The sequence below is a fragment of the Chrysochloris asiatica genome, unplaced genomic scaffold (genome assembly GCF_000296735.1).
Source record: "Chrysochloris asiatica unplaced genomic scaffold, ChrAsi1.0 scaffold00106, whole genome shotgun sequence".
NCBI lineage: Eukaryota > Metazoa > Chordata > Mammalia > Afrosoricida > Chrysochloridae > Chrysochloris > Chrysochloris asiatica.
The window spans coordinates 3,400,563-3,427,411 of NW_006408624.1; the positions used below are offsets into that span (position 1 = coordinate 3,400,563).

At 41.7% G+C, this 26,849-nt stretch overlaps 1 protein-coding gene across 1 annotated transcript in view; it reads left to right on the forward strand.

Annotated features, from left to right (window-relative positions):
• MAP7D1 (MAP7 domain containing 1) overlaps positions 1–11,946 on the forward strand; it is a 68,241-nt gene extending 56,295 nt beyond the window's left edge. The window contains exons 17-19 of the mRNA XM_006867612.1: positions 11,281–11,356; positions 11,450–11,580; positions 11,780–11,946. Of these exons, the coding sequence (XP_006867674.1) occupies positions 11,281–11,356; positions 11,450–11,580; positions 11,780–11,946 (374 nt within the window). The remainder of the gene's footprint in view (positions 1–11,280; positions 11,357–11,449; positions 11,581–11,779) is intronic.
• Positions 11,947–26,849: the final 14,903 nt, after the last annotated feature.

A 26,849-nucleotide genomic window follows, 5' to 3' on the forward strand; every position in this document is an offset into this window, starting at 1 on the left:
TTGTATCACAAGAGACCTATCCGCATTTCCTTTCATCAGCCCTACCTAGACAGATTGGATACTATGTTGAGTTACTTTTGAAAAATCAACCATTGAAGACCTTATGGAGCACAGTTCTACTCTGATAAACGTGGTGTCGACATGAGTCAGAATCAACTCCACAGCAAACAATTTTTACTGGGTTAGTCTATGAACCACTGTTCTTTTTGTATCTGATATCAAATGCTCAGTCTCCATTGATATACCCATATGAGTGGATTAAGAATTATAGTTAAGTGCTGTTGAATTGGTTCTGATTTGTAGAAACCCTGTTTAGGGTGTCTGAGGAGCAGCTGGTGGGTTTGAACCCCCAACCTTGCGGTTAGCAGTCCAATGCTTATCATACAGCGCCACACCAGGACTCTGGATTAAGAATAATTGAAATGAAACATCCCCTTCACCCTCTCTCCACACCCCACCCCCCGCAGGGTTCACTCAAGGATATATCTGTGTGTGAGGTTATACAAAATATGCCTTCAGCCTTCAAAGTGCCCTTGAGGAAGCACAAAATTCTTTCAAATGAATCCTTCATATCTCATTACCTTTTCACCTGCTGCTCCCTCTGTTTGATATGTTCAGTCCTTCTTCTCAGCCCCTGACACTTTTCTAACTCTTTAAGAACCATCTCAAATGCCCCTTCTTTGTGAAACCTTGTAAACCTCTCACAGGCTGTGGTTCACAGGAGTCTCTAAAGAACAGGGATTATACTGTGTCTCATTTGTATATTTTGTATCTATTTGTATCTTATGAACAGGCGCAGAAGTTGAATCACCACTTTCACTTGCCTGAAGGTACACAGCTAAAAGAAATACTCCATGCTGGAATGTGAACTCAGGTCTGAGACTCCAAAGCCTGTGCCATTTGTACTATGTGACCCCATTTTTCACCCCCACCTGACCCTCATCTACCTCTGAAGCCTCCCCTGCCCCCGAACTCCACTTCCGCATCATAAAGGAGCTAAGGAATCCAGATCAGGCATATATGTTAGTTATTGCTGACCTCACAACATTTGAAAATTATTGTGACAATTATTTGACAATTATGGAGAATTAATGGGCCATTTACCCTGCTGGGGAATACAGAAGGCGCAGGTCATGGCACACATGAGAATGAATGAACAAAGTCTTTATATGAATGCTAACGTTGGGATCTGAGAGCAATGTTTCCTTGCATTCTCCCCCACCCCATCTCAGTTTAGAACCAATTAGAGGTTGTCACACGAGTCAATCAAATCAGTTAGTCAAGGAGAGCTAAATTAGTTTTATAGCTTACGCTCCCAAAGTTTGCCCTCCCAAGTCTGTTGTTGTTGTTGTTAAGTGCCGTCGAGTCGGTTCCGACCCATAGTGACCCTGTACAGGGTTTCCGAGGGTGTAAATCTTTACGGGAGTAGAAAGCCTCATCTTTCTCCCGCGGAGCGTCTGGTAGTTTCAAACCGCTGACCTTACTTAAGGTTCGCAGCCCGATTCGTAACCACTACGCTACTTAGGAAAATCCACTCAAGGCAAAGTCTGGGTCAGCAGAGCAGACACACTTATCCAGTTCTGGGACGGCTTGAAGAGTGGAGATAGACAGAAGGACCTGCAGACCTGCCTCTAGACATCTGGCCCTGACCCAAGTGTTTGCCACATGAAAGACAGGAGTTGTGTGCTCTGGCCAGTCGGTTGTCACTCACAGCATGAGTAGAACTGCCTCATAGGACTTCTAAGACTGTAAAGATTTACAGAAGCTGACTGGCAAATTTTTTAAACTGCGATTCTTATGGTTAGTAGTCAATCACTTAAGCACTGTGCCACCAGGGCTCCTCAGGACAGAAGTTGTTATAAAGGTGATGAATCTAGCAAAATTAAAAGTTGACAAAAAAGAAATGGAATGCATAAAGATCGATATCCTAGGCATGAGGGAGTTGAGATGGCAATTGGACAATCATATGGTTTACTATGCAGGGAATGACAAACTGAAGAGGAATGGTGACACATTCATTGTCAAAAAGAACATGGACCAAGTGAACATCAATGTCTCAGACAAGAAGACCTAGATGATGCCCTGCTATCACAACTAACTGCTCTGAAAGGGATCACATTAGAAGGTCTTGGATAGAGTGGGAGAAAATGTGGAACAAAACTCAAAAGCAAAATAAGACCAGGCTTACTGGTCAAAAAGAGACAGGTGACCCTTGGCCATCCTTCAGGCCTGAAAGTGAACTCACTCCTGTGGCTCAATTTTCAGCCGAGCAATAGATAGGTATGGACAAAATTGAGAAGTGTAAGGAAAGAAGGAGGAATGGAAACAAGACCCACCGAGCGCGAGGAAGTGGGCTACGTGATGTCACATTGTAGGGATTGCAATCACTGAGATGAAACAAAATGTTTGATTTGCTGAGTGTAAAACTGATTGATGATCTGCTCCATAAATCTCCATTCAATTCACAATAAAAATTAAAAAAAAAAAAAAAGAAGAAGAATAAATATTTCAAGATCTATTCTGAAGCACAACATTGTCAGTGATAGGACATTATCCATACACCTACAGGGAATACCAAGGAGCTCTGGTAGCGTAGTGGTTACAAATTGGGTTGTGAACCTCAGGGTCAGAAGTTCAAAACTACCAGCTGTTCTGCAGGAGAAAGATGAGGCTTTCTGCTCCTGTAAAGATCTGCAGCCTCAGAAACCCTGTACAGGGTCACTATGAGTCAGAACTGACTCCATGGCACATAACAACAACAACAAGGAAGACCAATTAATATGATGATTATTCAAATCTATACACCAACCATAACAACAAAGGTGAAACTGAAGTTGTTTTTACCAACTTTTGCAGCCTAAAATTGAAGGACAGGGGTGAATGTTCACTCACATCTAGGGAGGCCTAAAGTGGGAAGGGGTCAAGGTCTTCTTTGCCTGTTGTCTATGTCTCATCCATCTGATAGAAGCATTTCTTATCCTCTGGGAATGAGCACGTGAGTAAGAAAGGGACAGAAGGGTGAGAGTGACTAGAAGTATGTTATTGTTATTAAGTGCCATCGAGTTGGTTCCAACTCATAGCGACCCTGTATAAGCTTTCCAAGAAGCAGCTGGTGAGCTTGAACTGCTGACCTTGCAATTCAAACTGACTTTTCAGTCCAGCACATTAGCTCACAGCACACCACATCAGGACTAGAAGTATATGCTACTCAAAGACAGACTACTGTCTGTCTGGTCCCCAGTGAATTAAGAGGCATGTTTAAAAATGTTTAGACCGAGGATCCTAAAACCATTAAGAAACAAGAGCATGAGCAGAAAGAATTTGGCTCCTAACCAGAGAAGCAGTGATACCAGAGGTGGAGGCATAGATAAGGACATAGAGAGATAGAGCAGCTAAGGACTATAGACTCAGAAAGAAAAAGGCTGTGTGCTGGTGGCCAGGAGGCTGGCTTGCACAATGTGTCCTTTGGTTGTTTAATTAATAATAATTAATTATTATATACCCCTAAGTGTTGTTGTGCACATCCAAAAAAAAAAAGAAAAAGAAAAAGAGAGGGAATAGAAGCAAATACATGGAGGGGATTGTAATCATTGCAATGAAACGAAATATGATAGGATGAGTGGAAAACCAATGTTTTCCCATGTAAACTAACACTCAATTCACTATAAAAGCTTTTTAAAAAAATGTTTATATGAACAAGCTCAAGTATTTTATATGTCTTTTTAAGATGCATTTTTCTAATAAGTAACTTTTTTTTTTTGGTTGCTTTGACACATAGACTTTTTTTTTTTAATGTTTTATTGTGAATTATGTAATAGTTTACATGGGAGAACATTAGCTTTACATTCCTATCGTATATCATTTCATTGCCATGGTTACAATCCCTCTATGCATCATCAACCAACCAAAGGGTATATACCCTGCAAATCTGCCCTCTGGTCACAGCACACAGTTCCTCTCCCTCTCTGGGCCTAGAGTCCCCAGCCGCTCCATCTCTCCATGTCATTGACTCTGTCTCCGTCTCTGGTGTCACTGTTTCCTGAGTAGGGTCCCACACTCCACTCTTCTCCCTTGATGATCCCAGGGACCTCTGTTCCTGGACTGCAAAGTCAACCACTCCCCTCCTATTGCTACAAAATGTCTACCTTTACATTTCCACTGTCAGTCCTGATAGCAATTATTCACTATTGTGACACATGAGCTAATAAGTAATTTTTACTGTATTTACAAAAAGAATCAGCCTGTGACAGAAAAGAAATTAAAAGAATAAACAAACAAAACCAAACCTCTGGCCTTCCACCATGATTTGAGAAATGGTATTCCAAAAACCTGGCACTCTGCATGTAAGAATGTCCTGGTGAGCATTTATAATAATAATAATAATAATACCACCAGTATGGGGGCCTCCAACAGAATCAGAATATCTGGGAGGTGGGTCATAGGCATGGATTTTTGTTTTCTTTTTTAAACTCTCCAGAGGACCTAATGTATGGCTTAATGGAAAATTTCTGCTTTATAAAAATGCTAGCTTTGTTGACAGGCGAATGGGGGCCTTGAGCAGCAGTTTCCTAACTTGCCTACAAATTGGAATCACCTGTGGAGACCATGCACACTAATTCTTGTGGGTATGGTCCATCTTCAGGAATATAAAGGCTCATGAGATTGTTAGACAAGGCTGATATAGATTGTAAGCAGGATGAATTGGGGAAGGAAAGAAAGAAATCTGTCTGAGACTAGGAACTTTAAATAAGAACACACTCATTAAGACCATGGGTAAGCCATTTTGGCTTCTCTGGGGGGAAGGAAAATGCGAGGTGCTGGTAGAATTGTGAATGGGGAACTGGAACTGGAGAAGGGCTTTTTCGGGGCAGGGGAATAAAACTGTCTGCAGACCAGCCATGTAGTGCTTCTGCCCGTGTCTACTGGGTTGGGTGCGGGATTTTGCAAAATCGAATAAAGAAAACCTCACTCCCGCTAAAATGAGTGAGTGGATTGGATTACTTCAGTGTTTTTTGGTATGGACAATGTTTCTCATAGAGACTTAAAAACGTCATGACGTCTATGTCCCATACCCAGACATTGTGATTTAATGAGTCGGAGATATAGTGTGTGCATTGGAATTTTTAAAACATTCCAAGGCAATTCTAGAACTCAGTCAAGTCTGTATTTCCTGATGGTAGATGCTAGCCAGTGAGTAAGAAGTAACTATCTCTTGCTTAGTTAAGCTCAGCAGTAAAACAGGAGGCAAAGCAGATCAGAGGGCTTCTGGACCCACAGGACAAGTAAAGCTGAATGCCTTTGGGCAGGAGACTGGCTTACAGAAGTGGATACCCTTTGGTTATTTATTCCCAGCTCTAAAGGAGCTTTGTAACACTTGCCCAAGCAGAGCAGAGGCCAGGAGGCCTTGGGCTGAGAGGCTGAGGGTGAGAGAGACATATGCCTGAGGAATGGCTGAAAAGAAACTCTCCTGACTGGAGAACTGCTGGATCCTGAGTTGTTTCTGATTCTAACGCAATCAAAGGCCTTTGTGTAGTCAATAAAGCGCAGGTAAACATCTTTCTGGTATTCCCTACTTTCAACCAAGATCCATCTGACATTAGCAATGATAACCCAGGTTGCATGTCCTCTTCTGAATCAGCTTGAATCTCTGGAAGTTTTCTGTCCATGTATGGTTGCAGCTGTTTCTGTATTATCTTTAGTAAAAGTTTCCTCACATGGGATATCAATGGTATTTTCTGATGATTTCTGCATTCCATTAGGTCACCTCTCTTTGGAATAGGGACAAATATGGATCTCTTCCAGTTAGTTGGCCAGGTAGTTGTCTTTCAAATTTCTTGGCATAGATGAGTGAATGCCTCCAGTGCTGCATCACTTTGTTGAAAAATTTCAATTTGTATTCTAGTTATTCCTTGTGCCTTGTTCTTTGCCAGTGTCTTCAATGTATCTTGGACTTCTTCCTTCAGGATCATTGGCTCTTGATCATATGCTACCTCTTGAAATAGTTGAACATCAACCATTTCTTTTTGATACAGTGACTCTGTGTATTCCTTCCAATATCTTTGGATGCTTTCTGCATCATTCAATATTTGCCACTAGAATCCTTCAATATTGCAATTGACACTTGAATTTTTTCTTCAGTTCCCTCACCTTGAGATATGCTGAGCGTGTTCTGTCCTTTTGGTTTTTTAACTCCATGTTTTTGCACATTTTGTTATAATATCTGACTTTGTTTTCTCGAGCTGTCCTTTGAAATTTTCTGTTCAGCTCTTGTACCTCATCATTTCTTCCATTTGTTTTAGCATCTCTATGTTGGAGAGCAAGTTTCAGAGTCTCTTCTGACATCCACTTTGATCTTTTCCTTCTTTTCTTTCTTGTCTTCTTAACAACCTTTTGTTTTCTTCCTGTATGATGTTCTTGATCCAATCCCACAACTCTTCTCGTCTTCAATCTTTAGTGTCTAATGCATCAAATCTGTTCTTCAGATGATCTCTAATTTCAGTTGGGATATATTCAAGATAATATTTTGGCTCTAGTGGACTTGTTTTAATTTTCTTCAGCTTTAGCTTGAATTTGCATATGAGCAATTGATGGTTTGTTCCACAGTCTGCCCCTGGCCTTGTTTTGGTTGACGATATGAAGGTTTTCCACCGTCTCTTTCCACAGATGTAGTTAAGTTGATTTCTGTGTACTCCATCTGGTGAGGTCCATATGTACAGTCCTTTGTGTTGTCTGAAAAAGGTACATGCAATGAAGAATTTATTGGTGTTGCAAAATTTTATCATGAAATCTCCAGCATCATTTCTATCACCAAGGCTGTTTTCCAACTACTGATCCTTCCTTCCTCTTTGTTTCCAACCTTTGCATTCCAATTGCCAGTAATTATCAATACATCTTGATTACATGTTTGTTCAATTTCAGACTGAAGAAATGGGTAGAATTCTTCAATTTTATCATCACTGGCTTTAGCGGTTGGTGTGCAAATTTAAATAATAGTGCTATTAACTGGTCTTCATTGTAGGCGTGTGCATATTATCCTATCACAGATAGCACTGTACTTCAAGACAGATCTTGATATATTCTTTTTTTTTTTTAATTCATAGAACTTTTTTTAAAAAAATGTTTTATTATGAATTATGTGATAGTTTACATGGGAGAACATTAGTTTTGCATTCATCCTATCGTATATTGTTTCATTGCCATGGTTACAATCCCCTCCATGCATCATCAACCAACCAAAGGGTATATCCTACAAGCCTGACCCCCCGCCCCTGACCTTCCCCCCCCAGCACACAGGCCCTCTCCCTCTCTGGGTCTAAAGTCCGCAGTTTTGCTCCATCTCTCCACGTCATCCTCTCTGCCTCTGTATCAGGCATCACTGCTTCTCTGGGTAGGGTCCCGCTCTTTGCTCTTCTCCCTTGATGGTCCCAGGGACCTCTGCTTCTAGACTGCAAAGTTAATCACTCCCCTTCTTGCTACAAAACATCTACCTTTACATTTCCAATCGTCACAATCAGTCCTGATAACAATTATTCACTAATGTATCACAAGAGACCTATCTGCATTTCCTTTCATCAGCCTTGCCGAAACAGATTGGATACTACTCAGTGGAGATTCTACCTTCCTCCAGGCCCTCTGGATCTAGGTTCCCTCTTAAAAGCTTGTAAGCCAGTCACTTTTTGCCTTTGTAGCCTCCCCCACCCCCCATTTTGGGTAGCCAATGTCCAAGTTGCCCATCCCTGTCTACTCTGTATATGGAGGGGGTAGAAATGATGATATATTCTTTGTGATGATGAACGTAATACCATTCTTCTTCATGTTGTCATTCCCAATATAGTAAACCATGTGATTGTCAGATTCAAAATGGCCAATACCAGTCCATTTCAGCTCACTAATGCGTAGGATATTGATGCTTATCCATTTCATTTTTGACAATTTCCTATTTTCCTAGATTCATACTTCATGCATTCCATGTTCTGATTATTAATGGATGTTTACAGCTGTTTCTCATCATTTTGAGTTGTGCCTCATCAGCAAATGAAGGTCTTGTGGGCTTTACTTCATTGAATGTAAAACTTTTAATCTGCTCTGCAAATCTCCAGTCAGTCAGCCATCTTGTTCAACTCTACTTTGAGGAGGCAGTTCTTTGCCAGTCGCAACCTTGATCGGTCACTTTGTCGTATTGTGGTGGTTTGTGTATTGCTGTGATTCTGGAAGATATGCCATTGATGTTTTAAATACCAGATAGACTTATTTCAGTTGAACTTCCAGACGAAGACAGACTAGGAAGAAGGAGCAACAGGCTACTTCAGAATATTAAGTCACTGAAAACCTTATAAATAGCAGTGGAACACTGTTAGCACCAGAATGTTGAATATTGAAACATGATGAAAAGCACCAGAATACTGTCAGATATAGTGCCGGAAGATGAGCCTCTCATGTTGGAAGGCACTCAAAATGGAAACTCAACCAATGTCAGTAGCTGGGATTAGCACTTCTGTGCTAGTTTCATTCCCATAAAGGATCTCTTCAAATGATTCTCTCCAAACTGTTCTCTACTCTGGCTCTACTATTTTGTATTCCCAGTGGAGAAGTGTTCATCATAATCAATACTTACTTGACCATAAGGTTGATTTGAACTGCAAGGTCGGTGGTTCAAACTCACCAGCCGCTCCTCAGAAATCATATATAGGTTTGCTATGGGTCAGAACAGACTTAACAACAATATATCCTTTACTTTGGATTGGGCATTATTCTATGTATGAAGACATATGAAGGCCTGAAACAGGGTGATGGGAGAATCAGTAGATAATCCTGGTGCAGAGTTCATAAGACTTTGTGACTGATACAATATGATTGATGAGTTAGAATAGTGGTCATTTAACAAGTTCAAGCTGATGCTCTTCCAGTTGAGCAATGCCAGTAGAAAGAACAGCCCTTTTTCTCATGTTTCATCAAAGGTCTCAGACTTATACTCATTCCTTCTGCTAGACTGGCTTGAGCCACCTGCCAATCACTGATCAAGGGAAATGAAATTGTACTGATCAACCAGAGTCACTGTTCATACCTGGAGCCAGAGTTGGAAAAGGATAATTTTCACTTATTACCAACGTGCTGTTACCAGAAGGAGATAGAATAAGAGGATGCTCGGCAGGCAAAAGCAACAAATGACTACTGTATTTGTTCCCAGACTAGTGGAGGGATGGGATGTGCAGAAATCACAATAACGTATAGCACAATCCGACAAATGCAGAATGAATACTGTGGTGAGTTCTTGAATGAGAGGGACCCTGAGCTGATGTTGCAAGTCTTTGATAGGTGGGGCCACTGAGGAGGGAGGGCATGAACAGGCAGGAGGAGGCAGTAAGTACAGAGAGTGTTCAAGATGCGTACCCATGACTAGAGCAATGGGTGCAAAGGAGCCAAGGCTGGAGAGGGGTATGGGGACATGAGCTTGAGTTTCATCCCAAGGACAATGAGAAACCTTTGAAGGTGAAGCTGGAGAGACAGATGTTATACCATGCAGAGGAGCCAAGGCTGCAAAGGAGCCAAGGCTGGAGAGGGGTATGGGGACATGAGCTTGAGTTTCATCCCAAGGACAATGAGAAACCTTTGAAGGTGAAGCTGGAGAGGCAGAGGTTATACCATGCAGATCTTTGCAGACCATTTTGAGGATTTATGGTTTGATCCTGAGGGTACTAGACACAGGGAAGGATGCGATCAGAATTGTGCTTGAGAAATAGCAGTCGGCATTCTGAAGATTGGCCTGGGCAGAGAGAAGCCTCCAGAAGACAGAGAAGCCTTAGATAAATATGTTGTTATTAAGTGCTGTCGAGGCGATTCCGACCATAGCAACCTGTATAGGGTTTCCAAGGAACAGATGGTGAGCTTGAACCTCCAACTTTGCAGTTCTAACAGATTTGCAGTCTGGCGCATTAACTCACAGCACCACACCAGGACTCCATAGATAAACACAGATATAGATAAAATAATTGCCAACCATCACTAATGTTATTGTTAAGTGCCGTCGAGTCGGTTCCGACCCATAGCGACCCTGTACAGGGTTTCCAAGGGTGTAAATCTTTACGGGAGTAGAAAGCCTCATCTTTCTCCCACGGAGCGGCTGGTAGTTTCGAACCGCTGACCTTAAGGTTCGCAGCCCAATTCGTAACCACTACGCTACCAGAGCTCCTTACTCAATGCCAAATTTCCTATCACCATAAACAGAAAGACAGTGTTTCCTAAACAATTATTCCCCCTCTCCCCTTTCCTCCTTTTCCTGGAAACCACTACTAAACTTTGGTCTCTATACATTTGCCAATTCTAGGGATTTCCTATTAGTGAGATCATACAATATTTGTCCTTTTGTGATGGATTCATTTCACTTAGTATAATATTTTCAAGCATGTAGCAAGACATTTATTTTCATAGCAGAGTAATACTTGGCTGTGTAGATGTGCTACATTTTGTCTATCCATTCATTCACTGATCAGTGTTAAGGTTGTTTCTATCTTTTGGCTACTGTGAGTCTACTGCAATGAACATTGGGTACATGTATCTCCTTGCATTACTGCTTTCAAGTCTCTTGGGTACATATTATTATTACTGGAGTCTTGGTAGTGCTGTGGATAAGGGATTGAGTTGCTAACCTCAGTTGCTTAAAGGGAGAAAGATGAAAGCGTAGGGTCCCATAAAGAACATATTGTTGTTAAGTACCGAAGAGTCATTTCCAGCTCTTAGTGAGTGACAGGGTTCCCGAGGTGGGTTTGAACTGCCTACCTTGTGGTTCGCAGTCCAGTGCCAATCCTACACTACCACATCAGGAGTCTTCAATTCTTCCCTTGTCAATGTTTATTAAATGCTGAATTTTTATTCTTTTTTTTAGGGTGAAAGTTACCTTGATTATATAATATAGTTATTGGTCTAGAAAAATCTTCACTGTCCAGTTCAATAACCACATGTGGCTGTTGTTAGTATCATCCGGGTTCCTATCACAATAAAAATAACTCCATTTCGTCCAAGTCTTGCAAAAATGTTGTGGGATATAAACGCTCATAGGAGAGGAAATTGAGGTTCAGAGAGGGGAGACAATTTAATCAAGGTCACATAGCGAGAGGGGTCAGTGTAGAGAATAAAATCTAGTTTAAAGATTTAGACAACGCACTCAGGGCAGCGAGTGGGTGGGGCTCAAGCTCGCCCTCCAGCCTAGATCCAAAATGGTGGGGGCAGTGGCGTCAGCAACGCCCCCGCCTCTTCCGTCCACCTCCCTCCTTCTTCTCCTAGGCCACCCAGGCGGGGGGAGGGGATGTAATAGAGCAGCCCACGTGACATCCGACAACCCGACGCGTGACGCGAATCGGCGGGCCAAACGCTCGCCCTGCCTTGTGGGAAACGTAGTTCAATAGATCGCCAAGTCAACAAGGACAGGAGGATCTAGGACTACATTTCCCAGGAAGTTGCGGACGCCGCCGCCGCCGTCGTCGTCGGAGAGCGGGGACGCGGGCCGCACTGTCGGGCGGGGGCGAGGATCGGGCCGGTTGTGCCGTTGCGAGGCTGCAGCTGCGATTGCTGCTGTGGGCCCAGGTGAGTAAGCGCCTTCGATGGGAGTTAGGGCAGCTCAACCGGCTCCAGTCATCTCGTCTTTTATCTTTTCTCAGCGGCGGCTAGGTCAGGTTCCCGGGAAGGTGTGGCGCGATGTGGAGCCGATCCTCCGCGCTTACCCCCTTGGCCTCTGCTGAGCGGGCCTTGCTCCCTCCGGCTCCTCCCTCTCCCCGCCCTTTAGGGCTTCCCCTCGCTCCGGCCTGGCTTCGGAGGCCCAAGGCCGCCTTCTCTTCTGAGCAACTCCCATCCTTCTTTCTGCTTTTCTGCAATATGCCGGGGGACACCTTCCTCTACCTCTCCCCCTTTTGGTCATACGAACCCCGTTATTTGGATTTCTCCTTTTCCTGAAACTCTTGAGTGCCCTTACTTTTCACTTCGTTTCCCTTGGCCTGGTTTTCTCTAGGGCGCATGTGGCTGGTAGTCCGTAAACGTTATTGCCTCTTCGTTCGTCTCTGCCTTGTGGCCAAAGGGGGCATAATCCATATTTATCTGCTACAAGAATAATACTGCTCCCGGTTCCTTACTCCATTTCTATTTCAGTCTCCTGGGCCGACTTGCATTTCAGTACTTATTGGCGTCGGTTCTGCTTATACGACGCTATTTTCCTTGCTTCTCGAAGTACCTAAAAAACTTTTATCAGCCATTCTCTTTGCTTTCCTAAATCTCGGGTGGAGCAAGGCAGCAGAAGCTGGCGAGTTAGCCCTGTGCCCAGAAGTTGGAAGCCATCAGTGGGTATACTGTGTTTACGGGGAGATTGTTAATTGGTTTGAAGAGAAAATCTCTGAGGGATTAGAAAGCTGTGGCAGGAAAGAGCCAGTGAAGTTTAAGGTGTCACTGTAACAGAAGGGTCTTGGAGAACGCCTGCCTGGGCTCTGCTAGCTTGTGATTTGGGGGTCAAGGGACTTCACTTCCAGGTGGCTCAGTTTTCTTAATCTGCAAAATAGCGGTAAATAACAGGGGCCGCTTTATAGGATTGTTGTGAAGATTAAGATGAACCGAAAGCCACTTAGCTCATCACCTGGCACATATTAAACACTGGATATTATTATTAGAGTGCAAAGTCTAAGTGCTCGGCTGCCAATCAAATGCTTGGCGGTTCTAACCCACTCAGTGACTCCAGGGAAAAAGACCTGGCATTCTCCTTCCTTCAAGGTTACAGCCAAGAAAACCCAGTGAGCAGTTTTCTGTCACACAGGGTAGCTTTAAATCAAATTCGGGCTAAGTGCAGTCCAGTCGGTGCCAACTCATAGCAACCCTGTATAGGGGTTTCCGAGGAGCTGCTTGTAGGTTTGAACCATCGACCTTGTGGTTAGCAGTCCAGTGCTTATCGTACAGCGCCACAGAACCCTATGCGGGGTCGCTATGAGTTGAACGGTTTCCACGTACTTAACTAGGCCTAGAATGGGAGACATGTATTACATTGTTTTTTTTTCCCTTTCAGGTGGTTCCCCCTCCCATTTTGTTTTGTTTGTGAAACTAGTGTCTTCTTTGTATGCTTTCCTGTTGTCTTGGCAGCCTGATGTGTATATTATTGTATAGAAACTTGTTACAGAGCCAAAAATAACTGCTCCCATGAACAACATTTCAAGCAAATTGTGCTGTTTGTTCCTTGCTAAGAGATGTGTTTTTGGAACTAATACGTTAGGAGTGTTAAAAGCACATTTTACTGAAACCATTTAGTCTTGATTGCATTCTGTTAAAGATGTGAATTGAAGTTGCTGTAAGAAATTGTTCAAAAGTTTTTATGTCCAATAAAATTAACCTTGTCCCCACAAACTTTTTAGCACAATGAAAATTCTGGTTTTGGAGACGGATAGTTGAAGCCTTGTAGACTAGGTATACAGTCCAATTTTAGCAATAGGAGTCCTGGTGTGGTGCTGTGGGGAATGCATTGGACTGCAAGGTCTACTTGAATGAACTGCAAAGTTCACTATGCAGGGTCGTCGCTATGGGTGGGCACTTAACAACGGTGGTAGTAGTAATAGCAACAGCAGAAGTAGTAGTTCTGTAGTGTATTTCTTCGAAACTGTATTCACATACTATGTGAATTTTATTTAGTGAAATTCTGGGGTACAAAAAAGAGTAATCTGTTCTATGCTGAGAAATTAGAAGGAAGAAGCTTGAAGTATTTCTGAGGTTAGCAATGAGAGGAGGAAGAATGAGATAGACTGGTAGAATGCCTAAGATACAGGATTTATTATTTTTTAGAATGAATGGTCTTAATTAACCACTAAGAATCCTAGGATGCTAGCTTATTTTGGACATAGTGATATCTTGAATTAAGGAAGTGTGTGGTTAGTACTGTTTTCTCAAATACTAGAGTTTGATTGATTATACACCGATTCTGTAAACATCTAAGATTGATTGCTTCAGCAGTAGTGTCTGAGGGCTACCATATACCCTGTGCTAGGCTATGAGTCGGTTCCGACTCGATGGCACCTGACAACAACAACAACAAGGCTTTGTGTACAGTGGGTTATGAGACAGATGACTTCTTGTTTTTTGGGAATTTATAGTATAAAAGTGATGGGGAGACATCAAAAGACACTAAACGGGGAGAGTTAAAGGTGGTCAGAGAAATTCTTTTTGGAGAGCATGAGCAGTCAGTTTTGTAGGATGTCAAGGAGAGAGCATTCTAGGTGCAGTTGCAAGTGCAGACATTCAAGGGTGGGAAGAATTTAGGGGTGTTTTTGGAGCTGAAAGGAGTGTGGTTGATGCCTAATGAGGATGAATTGGAGAGATAAGCAGAGGTGAGATTGTTTAGAGAAGCCATTTGAAGAGCTGTGGAGGGGAAGTTGCCATCTGATTTATATTATGTATCACTTTCACAGAGGTTTGGAAAATGGATTGTAGGGGATATTAGCTACTACTCCAGGCTGGATATGGGAATGTCCTGAATTGGAGTGATGGAATGAAGTGTAGAGGGTTTTAGAGTAGGGTTAATATTCTCTAGAGCAGAACATTCTTTTTTTTTAAACAATATTATTGTTGTTAAATACTGTAGAGTCGGTTCTGACTCCTAGTGACCCTGCACAGGGTTTCCGAGGTTGCAAATCTTTACAGGAGCAGAAAGCCTCATCTTTCTCCCATGGAACAGCTGGTAGTTTCAAACTGCTGACCTTGAGGTTAGCAGCCGGATATGCTTACCAGAGCACCTTTTTTAATAGCGGTTTATTTTTGGCTTCAGAATTCTCAAGCTCTGGTTGAACTATTAGGAACAAGCCTCTGTGTACATGATCACCATTCTTTTATGACTGCCTTAGATCTCTCCTTATTTATCATATTCTATTCAGGAGCTCTGGTAGAGTAGTGGTTACGAATCGGGCTACTATCCTCAGGGTCAGCAGTTCGAAACTACCAGCTGTTCCACGGGAGAAAGATTAGGGTTTCTGCTCCTGTAAAGATTTACAGCCTTGGAAACCATGTACAGGGTCACTATTAGTCAGAACCGACTCCACAGCACTTAACAACAACATTCAGGAGCTAGAGGTCAGGGAGGAGCCTGCAGCTGTTCACAAAGAATGCCCCAAAGACTGTTAGGTGAGATGCTATTTCTGGGAAAGGTCTGTGAAACCAAGGTTCCCATGATCAGATAGTTTCAGGAAATAACTATATCCACATCTTGGCCATACACAATTTAAATGTCCGCTGGCATATGAAAGGGCCTGGAAGTCCTGCTGTACTAACTTCCTGCGGACCTCTGTTCTTCAGATTGCAGAGAGCAGGACATTCTTAATTTATGATCCATGGACTCCAAGAGGTGACATTTTTGTGAGAGGGGTGCATTTTCTTAAAGGGTCTTTACCTTTAATAACATTCATTAGAGTTTCAAAAAATTTTAAGAACCACTGCTCTAGAGTCTGTAATGCAGGTTTACAACCCATAACAGGGTAGTAAGAGATGTGTAGCCTTTTTAAGACATTTATTTAGACTTTGAAGGGTCTATCTATTCTGTTTTTCTTTTTTTAGGAGAAATATGGAAGTTAAATGTTGTAGGATATAAATAGTCTTAAGTTTTTTGTTTTTTTAAAGAGAAGGAGCTGATTATACACAATTTAATGAAAATTAGTCAGAATCCAGTTTTCAAAAAATGGAAAAACAAAACAAAAATCCCTTTCTTAGTGTTTTCTAACCCTGGATTTTGGTTATGGTTCTTATTTAAGTGGTTGAAATGGAGCCTCCCTACTGTGTGGAGTCACATGACTTCTTTCTTTTGTACAATAATTAGGGGCTCCAGAGCTAAATGGTCATGTGTTTTGTAGTATATTTTAGATATATTACAATGCTAGGTGATAGTGTCTTTTTGGAACCATATGATGTGCATTCTGGACTGAAGTATTGCTCTACCCCTGAAAGAAACATATTGTTGATAAGTACCGTGGAGTTGGTTCCAACTCATAGTGACCCTGCACAGGATTTCCAAGGCTGTGAATCTTTAGTTTTCTATTTATAGCAGAGCTTGAAGCCTGAAGGTGTGTGGACTAAGTCCAGTCTACAGATCTGGTTTTTTGTTTTTGTTTTTTTTTGGTCCATATGGTGTTGTAAATTTGAATTCATTGTCAGCGTTTAAAAACAGGGCGATTTCATATGAAAATGCGAATATAGACTGTTCTTGAAAGATCAAACTTGGCAGCTGTGGGCCTGCACTTCTACTTTTGTGGCAGCCATCTTTTGTCATTGGGCATGTCTTTTCCAGTTTGCCTCCGACCCCACCACTGCTGGACATGTATCCCTGGCAAGGGGCAGTGATGGTTGGTATTTTACATATTCCTTGTCTGTTTGAGACATTTGAGTTTGCTCTTAATCTGTTCTGGACAGATGATGCAGGTCTCTATTACCATCATTCAAATTTACTCTGGTCTCTTAACCATCACCTTTTTTTTTTAATGTTTTTATTGAGAACTGAGTGATAGTTTACACGGGAGAATATCAACTTTATGCCATCGCTTCATTGCAGTGATTACAAGCTTCTTGGTGCTTCATCATTCAACAGTATTTGCTTATATTTCCTCTGATTTTTTTTTTTTCTTTTTGGGGGGATGCATGTGAGGTGACGTACCCCAATACACTCAGGAATATATAATAATTTAAACAACCAAAGGGCATATTCTGCAAGCCTGCCTCCTGGCTGCCAGCACCTAGTCCCTCTCTTTGCATGAGTCCAGAGTCCTCAGCTGCTCCCTCTCTCCATGTCCTCATCTCTTCCTCCATCTCTGGAACTATCACCATTTTTGTTGTCTGTTTTTGTACCTTATTTCTTTCCTTTGTTCTGAAAAGAAATTTAGGTAATTTGGTGAGAGAGAGGTGAAGCCAAGGGGTAGGTGAGAACCAAAATAAGGAGTTGTTTTCTTTTTAAATTGAGGAGACCCAAGGACTTTCAGAAAGGATACCTATAACTACACTGGTTAGATTTTTGCCCAGACTTGTTAGATGGCAGGTGTACAGGGTCCTCATTTTGTTCTGCTTGGTTTGCTTTGTAACATCTGGAATGTTGTAACTGCATAGCTTGGCCAGTCTCATAAAAGGCCAAGCAAAGATAAGTTAGAATGTCTGAAAAGTCATAAGAGCCAAAGTTATTTTTTAGTAATATACATCTTTGCTTTCAGTAGTACCTTGTGACTTTTTGAGGGGTTAATAATTCTCTTTCTTATACATTTCCTTTTTCACTATTTTAATCAAAAGGGTGGCATAAAGGATTGAGAGGAAGTCTGAGAGGTGAGATGATTTTCTAACGTTGATACTCAAAGATTTCTTTTTTCTAGGGCTTCCCAAAGGAGCTCTGGTAGCGTAGTGGTTACGAATTGGGCTGCGAACCACAAGGTCAGTATTTCAAAACTACTAGTTCCGCGGGAGAAAGATGAGGTGGTGTTCTGCTCCCATAAAGATTTACAGCTTCGGAAACCCTGTACAGGGTTTATCTATGAGTCGGAAACTGACTCCACGGCACACAGCCACCAGCCACCAGGGCTTCCCAAAAGATGGTCCTAGTTTAGCTAAAGGCTATGTCTTAGGGTCTTGACTAAAACTACCTTTGGCTTCCAGACTGTGAGCCTTCAGAAAAGACTTTAAAATGAAAGCAAAGGAAGAAGTTCATCAGATACCAAAGTAGGTTTGCCCAATAGAAAAAAAAAGAATTGGATAAATTCTTAAATACAAGAAATTATTGTTTTTTAGGCATAATAATCTGACCCTATATAAAAGTTTGGCTTTGTTTGTACACCCAAGTTCTTACTGCTTAGTTGTCAGGGAGATGTTGTGTCACTTTGAAAAACCTTAAAAGAGACCGCTGAGTTAGGAGATTGAAAAATTATTACTGTTCTTCTAGGAGTATAGAGTCCCAAGATTGGCGGTTCAAACTCACCAGTCGCTCCTCAGAAACCCTATACAGGGTCATTATGAGTCGGAATCGACTCAGTGCCACTTAACAACAATGTGGGTATATGTACGTGAAAACACTGTCAACACACTGTGTTATGTGTGAGATGTCGTTTTTATGATGCAGAGGTTACTAGGTTGGAGGAGCTGTTGACTTATTTCATCTTCTTGACTGAAATGATGTGGGCAGATTTCATCAAGTGGTATAGTTTTCCTCTGCCCCTTTGCTAAAGTGCTTAATGCCAAGGGTATTAGCTGGCTTTTTAATAACATTTGTATTGTATTTGGTTGCTGACAGCATTCTGAGCTCTGGTTGTTAAGTGCCCTTGAGTCAGTTATGACTCATAGCGACCCTACACAGGATTTCTGAGGAGCAGCTGATGGGTTTGAACCACTGACCTAGTGGCTAGTAGTCCAGTGCTCATTCGACAGTGCCACACCAGGACTCTGAGCTCTGATGCTCTTATTAAGTGACGTCGAGTTGGTTCCGACCCATAATAACCCTGTATAGGGTTTCTGAGAAGTGGCTGGTGAGGCCTTGAACCACTGACCTTGCGGTTCAAACTGACTTTGAATCCAGCACATTAACCCACCGCGCCATAACTAGATGGCACTTAACAACAACTTCACTTTTGCAAGTAGCTGCCCATCAACTCATCTACTTTAGCTTCCATTTAAAATTATATCAACTTGTTGAGTTCCTCCCATGTGTGTGGTAGGAAATCTTCACACAATCACAATAACCCTACTATAGGTAGAGAGAGTTCTAGCTTTATTAAGAATCCAACACACACTACTCAAGGGAGGTTAAACAACCTGCCCCAAAGTTCTAGCTTAAAAAAAGAAAGTAGCAACACAAGTCCTTTGATATGAAAATAGAAACTTCCATTTCTTGCCACAGTGATGTGAGAAAGCCAAGGGCACACACAGACTACTGAACGTTGTGGAAAGTGCACAAACAAAATAGATGGTTGGGACATACTAAAAATAAGAAACTTATGTATATTAGAAGATTTCACCAAGGCTGTAAATCTTTACGGAGCACAAAGCCTCATCTTTCTCCCATGGAACATTGTTGTTGTTATGTGCTGTGGAGTCGGTTCCAATTCATAGTGACCCTGTATAGGGTTTCTCAGGCTGTAAATCTTTACGGGAGCAGAAAGCCTCATCTTTCTCCTGCAGAACCACTGGTAGTTTCGAACTGCTGACCCTGAGGTTTGCAGCCCGATTCGTAACCGCTACGCTACCAGAGCTCTGGAACATTAGAGAGATGCAAATCAAAACAACAGTGAAATATCATACCAGCAATAACAGTGAAGTTCAAAAAAGCAGAGGGTAGTAAATGTTGGCGAGGATGTGGAGAGACTGGGACACTCTTACATTGCTGGTGGGAATGCAAAATGGTCCAGTCACTCTGTAAAACAGTATGACACTTCTTCAGAAAGTCGGAAATAGAAATACCTCATGATCCAGCAATTCCTCTACTTGGTAAATATCCACAAGAAATAAGAGCCAGAACATGAGTAGATACATGCATACCAATGTTCGTAGCAGCAAAAAGATGGAGACATCCTAAGTGCCCATCAGTGGAAGAATGGATAAACTTTGGTACATATACACAGTGTTACTTTGAATAGCATGGAATCTGCAAGCCACCACATAACATGGATGAACCTTGAGGACATTATGCTGAGCGAAATTAGTCACAAAAGAACAAATATTGCCTAAGACCATTATCGTAAAAGCTTAAGAAAAGATACCCATACTAATAGGATGTGGAGGGAGGAGACGGCAGAGCACAGGGTAGGCACATCATAGTCTGAGTGTTGTGGAGGGCAATACACAAGAAGGGAGGGAATGGAAGAAGTGGGGAACACTGAGGCAGGTTTGCATGGGCTAAATAGGACAGAGGTAAATAATGATGTATGCTCAACCTTGGAACAAGTCTTTGTGATACAGGGATGGAGGCTGGGTAAAAGAGGGGAAATAATGTCAAGATGGTTGACTGTCTTATGAATATTGGTTTACCCTGCCTACTGTTGTAAAATAGACACTTGTGTGGGATAGAAAGAAATACCGGGAAGCATGGTTAAGGAAAGCTTGTAAGCCTGTCTTCAGCCTATAACAGTGGAATACCTAAAAGGGGTTCTATAACCTGCCTAGTGAAATACGCCTTTTGTTGAGCCTTTGTAGTGTATAGGACCTTACGTGGAATCCTGAGCCCCATCCAGAAGTTTCTGAGGTGGGACATTCCCGATGGAAAGGATAAGCAGACCAGTCTGGAACATCTAGAGGAACAGAAGATATTTCTTGAAAGAAAGACCAGCAGGAAAAATCCAAAACAAAAATGGCAGTCTGATATGCTACTACAAGAATAAACAAGTTGTTCACCAGGGAGCCATCAGGTCCCTTCAGGACACATCCCCCTCTACAACGGAAACTTGAAGGGAACACATGAGCAGGCATGTGAGACTGTTGGTGACAACGTTGGTCAGCTGGTGAGTGGAAGAGGGGGAAAGGCAGCAATGAAGATATGAGCTGAGTTCAGTCCCGTTCCATAGAATCTGGTCTACCTGGAGATGAGCGAGAGAAGAGGAATAGCTGGTGGTCTGAAGTGTGATGAGACCTGGGGACTCCTGAGCCCATAGACAAGGACATAGCTATGGAGGGTTAGAACTGAGAGTGAAGCATCCAGCTGATATGAAGTGAGGGGAGACGCACAAGAATACCCAAACTTATAGTTAGCATTCATTTGACCTATGACTCGACTAGAGGAAGATGAAAAAACAATTTTTGATAAAGGAAACAAGCGTAAATTGCCACAATTTGATGAACTTGACCTATACTTAATGAGTGTAATAGCTCAGAATACCAACTGAGAAGGGAAGGAGTCTTCACATCAACTATCTTATCCCCTCTGTATACAGGGTTGATAGGGACAGGCAACTTAGACACCGGCTCCCTGGAATGGGGGGGCCTATGAGGCATGAAGTGACTGACTTCTAAGTTTTCAAGAGCGAGTTTTGTTTCATAGTATATGGGGGCAGGCAGAATCCCTACTGAATAGTTTTCATCGTGTCTAGATTGGTCTGGTGAAGGAAGATAGGGATAAGATTCTTACGATTCAATAGTGAATTGTTGTTAAGTGCTATCTAGTCGATTCTGACCCACAGCGACCCTGTATAGGGTTTCCAACGAACAGCTGGTGAGCTTGAACCAACTACCTTGCAGTTCAAATGACTTTGCAGTCTGAAACATTAGCCCACAAAGCCACACCAGGACTCCATAATGAGTTGTTGATGTTGTTAGGTGCCATCGAGTTGGCACTGACTCATAGTGACCCTATGCACAGCAGAATGAAACAATGTCCGATCCTGGGCCAACCTCTCACTACTGTTGCCAGACTTGAGTCCATTGATGCTGCCACCTGGCCAATCCATCTCGTTGGGGGTCGTCCTCTTTTTCTCTGACCCTCCATCTTACCAAGCATGATATCCTTCTCTAGCGATGTACCCTTCTGACAATGTACCCAAAGTATGAGAGATGAAGTTTGGCCATCTTGGCCTCTAAGGAGCACTCTGGCAGCACTTCTTCCAAAACAGATCAGTTGCTTCTTTTGGCAGCCCATAGTACTTTTAGTATTCTCCTCCAACACCATAATTCAAAGGCATCAATTTTTCTACAATCTTCCTTATTCACTGTCCAGCTTTTGCATGCATATGAGGTTATTGAAAATACCATGGCTTGGGTCAGGTGCACCTTAGTCCTCAAGCTGACATCTTTGCTCTTCAACACTTTAAAAAGTTCCTGTGCAGCAGATTTGCCTAATGCAATACATTTTCTGATCTCTTTACTGCTGCTTCTATGAGTGTTGGTAGTTGATCCAAGAAGAATGAAGTAGTTATATATGACTAATTGCAACTGTCACAACTGTAAATTTAGAAGTTTTGTAACAAAAAGGGGAGTGTAGTTAATCTTACATTCCAGGAACAGAGGACCAACCATCAAGGAAGAAGAGCACAAGTGGAATGTGAGACTGTATCCAGAGAAGTAGTGACGGCAGAGATGATGACAGGGAGATTATAGAGTAGCTGAGGACTCTTGACTCATGGAAAGAAAGGCTGTGTGCTGGCAGCCAGGAGGGCAGACTTGCCGAATATGCCCTTTGGTTGTTTAAATGATATATTCCTGAGTATATTTGTATACATCTCCCTCCCCCCCCCAAAAAAAAAACACCCAAAAACTGGAATAGGTGAATGATGATGCATGGAGGAGATTGTAATCATTGCAATGAAACTGTGAGTGTAAAACCTATGTTCTCCCATTCAAGTCATAGTAAAAATTTAGGAAAAAAAAATAAGTGAAGTAGTCTCAGCAGATCATCATTATTGATGGATCTGGTTAAAAAACAGTGAATCTGATAGCCATTTTTTTTTTTATCATATTAAGAGCACCAGCAATGAATGAGTAATGAATGATACATAGTGTTGTTAAGTCTTGCAAATACTTTGTCATATAAGTATGATCATTGCTTTCTATTTTTTGAAACAACTTCTCTTTGAGAGAAGGAAGCTTAATAAAAACCTTTAAAAAAAAAAAAGAAAGAAAGAAAAGGTTATTCCAGAGTGCAGGTTTGTTAGAAAAGCTGATAACCAACTTTCTAGTCATTAATGTGTTAAGAAATTTGCATACTTGAGTCCTGGATGCAGAAGAAAGACAACTTCTTTAATTTGAAAATTGGCAACTAAATTGTTGCTCTGGTGAATGGGAAACTTAGATTTTTTTTTTTAATGCAAATTGTAACTTTGTGTTCGATATGTTGTTCCAGCTGGAATTTTGACCTTTACCTCCTGCCTGTTCTTATTCCAGTAACTAGTCTTACTGAGCTGCCAACAAGAGCTAGGAGGGAAGCTTTCTGAAATGAAGAGGAGCTTTGGTTTCCTTGTTGGATATTAAGTATCACTGCCAAGCCTTTTTTATCTTCTGGGTTGTTCATCCTGTGTCTACTCCTTTTGTTGTTGTTAAGTGTCATCCAGTTTGCAACTCACAACGACCCAGTATAGGTTTCAGGGACTGGCAACTTTTTTTTTTCTTTTGTGAACTGAGTGATAGTTTATATGGAAGAACATTGACTTTATACCATCGTTTCGTTGCAATGATTGCAACAGAGACTGGAAACTTCTGCAGGAGCAGAAAGCCTTATCTTTCTCCCAAGGTGTGGCTGCTGAGGTCAAGCTTCTACCCTTGTGGACAGCAGTTCAGCAGTGCTTATCCTTCAGAACCACCTTTTTGTTGTTGAGTGACTTTGAGTCTGTTCAGACTCATAGCGACTCTATATAGGGTGTCCAAGAAGTAGGTGGTGGGTTTGAACCACCAACTTTGTGGTACACTGTCCAGTGCTGACCCTATAGTGCTATACCAGGACTCTGAGAAACTCCTGCTCAAATCTAAAGTATAAGTTACAGATACATCTTTTTGATGCTTGTCTCATTCAAAAGCACTATGTATGGAAAACCCAATTTTTCATATAGCAACTTTTGAGTAATATAGTCTCCTGTTGGAAATGTTCACAAGTTTTTTTTTTTTCTTTTGATTGCATGTTTTGTTATGAAATGTATAGCATATAGTATAATTAAAACTTTTTTTCCTTACTAAGTGTTGTTTCTAACTCATAGCGACAGTGTACATAATCTCTGAGGCTGTATATCTTTGTGGGAGCAGAAAGCCTCATCTTTTCTTCTGCAGAATGGCTGGCAGATTTGAACTGCTGGCTGCAACTGGTAACCCACTATGCTACCAGAGCGACTTTTACTGTTTGTTATTGCTATATGCCAATGAGTTGGTTTCAACTCATAACAACCCTGTATAGAGTTTCCAAGGAGTGACTGTTGGGTTTGAGCTGCCGGTCTTGTGGTTAGCAATCCAGTGCATATTCTACAGCGCCATACCAGGAGTCCTTACAGAGTGTTGTTAAGTGCCAATGAGTCGGTTCTGACTCATTGGGACTTGTATATGGTTACTAAGGAGCAACCGGTGAGTTTGAACTGCTGACCTTACAGTTGAAATCAACATTGAGGATGAGTGCTTAACCTACAGCACCATGTCAGGTAGTTATCTAATGTGGAGTTAGGCAAAAATCCTGGGCATCTGACCTGATGTCTACTCTTCATTGTATAAATGTTTGTGTATCAGCGTGCTTTTCTGAAAGTGATTGTGGAAATGGAAATACCTGTTAAGGATTTGACGCACTGCTTATAATTGTCGTTACAGGAAGTCTCAATGAAGTGTGACATAAACCTTGATTTACTCCTGACAATAATCTGGAAAAATGAAATACACATGTTTTATTGTGAATTGAGTGAAGGTTTACAGAGTATATCATCAGTTTTACATTCAGCAAATCATATGCTTTGCTTCATTGCATGGTTGCAATCCCCCCTCCATGTACCAACAGTTAACAGCATTTACCTCTATTCACTTTAACCACTGCATTCCTCCCTGTGTCTCCTACTACCTTAGTCTTCTGCTAATTGTCTGCCCTCCTGTTTATTGTCTGCCCTGTCACCCGTGTTAATTGTGTTTACCCTCTAGCCCGTGAATAATTTACCCTTTCCCCCATAGCCATCAGAGATTGTTTCTTTAATAAGAAAATTTTTTTCTTAATTCTATACCATTGGTCTCATACAATGTTTCTTTTGTGATTGATTTCACTTAACATAATATCCTCCAGTTTCAACCATGTGAGGTGTTTCACAGATTTCATCATTATTTTTCAATATTTTATAGTATTCCATTGTGTATATGTACCAATGTTTAACCATTCTTCTGTTGATGGACATCTTTTTGATAAGTCTCTTGTAGATAGTATATTGAAGGATCGTGTTTTTTATCCGTTCTCTTCTCTATATCTCTAGACTGGTACATTTGATCCATTTACATTTAGTGTAATTATCAGTAGGTATGAATTGGTTGCTGTCATTTTCCTGTATTTTTTTTTTTTTTTCTTTCACTTCTTGTGCTGCTGCTGGTTTTGTTCCACATAATTTTCTATACTGTGTTCATTTTGTTTGTGGGTATTCTTTTCATTTTCATATCTGTTAATGTTTACTAAACCTTTCTGATTTTCCTCTTACCTTGAGGTTACCCTGTAATTTATTAATTTTTTTAAAAAACAGTCTTTGTTTTATCTTGAAATCTATTTGACTTCCTTGTCATCTGGAAGTTCTGAATTTTTCGAAAGTTTTTATTGTGTTCTTGCTTTCTTCAGTCTTTCTGTTGATACTTTGAAGGTACCTAATTATTATTCTTTTGAATTTTTTCAGTTAGTTCCATTACCTTTTCTTCTTTAGAATCGTTTTCTGCTTCTGCATCTTGGTCATTTATTTGAGTTATTCTCTCTGGTTTCTTCATGTGAGATAAAATTGTCTCTGGGGAATTGTGGGGTTGTCGTATTTATAAAAAAACAAAACAAAACAAAATAAGCAGTGCAGTTGCAGGTTCTGGAGGGGAGTGGTTCCTGCAATTCAAGGAGTTCAGGAGGTGGGTTTGGGAGGGATGTGGCAGCTGAGTTCCTGGCCCTAGGTGGAGTTTCTCTTGGTCTTAGTATTATGTATGTTCAGGGCACTCAGTCTGGAAGCAATCATGGGGGCCTTTCATGGAGCTGGTTTCAGTGTCTGCTAGTACCACAGGGAAGCTGGGGGCAGAGTGACTGGTTAAATGCTGGTCTGGTTGCTCTGTGGGTTTTGTAGATCAAAACTGAGCCCACCTGAACCCAGGCACCAAAGCTGCCCAACCACCTGACTCCGAACTCCCGGAGAGTCTGCACTTCTGCACTGGGGATGAATGAAGATCACAGCTGGCCACACTATTGGTTGCCAGAGGAGCGAGGGGATAAAGAAGAAATCACATCTTTACTGTCCCCTCACGTGTGAATCTGCTCTACCAGGCCTTCCTCCTTAGCCAAAGCTGCTCACAAGATGGTTGAGCTGCATCTGGCCAGGCATTCCACCAGTCATTCTCCCTCTCTCACTGTCCCTGCTTGGCCACTCTTCCCAGAAAGCACTCTACCCACCTCTCTTAACTTTTCTTCTAAAGTTCAGCATGCAGACTTTATTCATGTATCTTTGTTGTAGAGAGTCCGTGAAGTGCATCTGCTTAGTTCACCATCTTGCCAGAAGTCATGCCTCCCAACTTCTTTGTATTTTTTTCAAACTACATTTTAAAATTGCAATGTCACCAGCTTCTCCTCATAAACCCACTTAACAACAACAATGCAGTTTGTATGGTGTGTGGTGGCATCTCCATACAATAAGCACTGGACTGCAAACCACAAGGATTGCAGTTTGAGCCCCCAGCCATTCCACAGGAGAAAGATGAAGCTTTCTGCTCCTGTGAAGATTTAAAGCCTCAAAAACAGTACAGGGTCTCTGTGAGTCAGAACTGACTTGACTGCACTTAACAACAATGCACTCTCTATACATTAATCTTTATGACAAATTTATGAGTTGGGACATCTACTTCTAATGGATGAGGAAACTGAAGGTTGTTAATATGACCTACTCTGCCTAAAGTTGAACATTAATGGAGTTGGAATTCTTACCCAAGTAATTCATGTGCTCTCAAAGCTTTTGCTCCTCATCAAGTTGCCTATATTCAGTTTATGCCCGTATATGCTTATCCTTCTATGTGGGGTTATTTCCTTGATTTGACCTTTTAGTGCTGGTTTATTATAAGTTCTATTTCAGTCTTTATTGTTGTTGTTAAGTGCCGTTGAGTCGGTTCCGACCCATAGCGACCCTGTACAGGGTTTCCGAGGGTGTAAATCTTTATGGGAGTAGAAAGCCTCAGTTTTTTCCCGTGGAGCGGCTGGTAGTTTC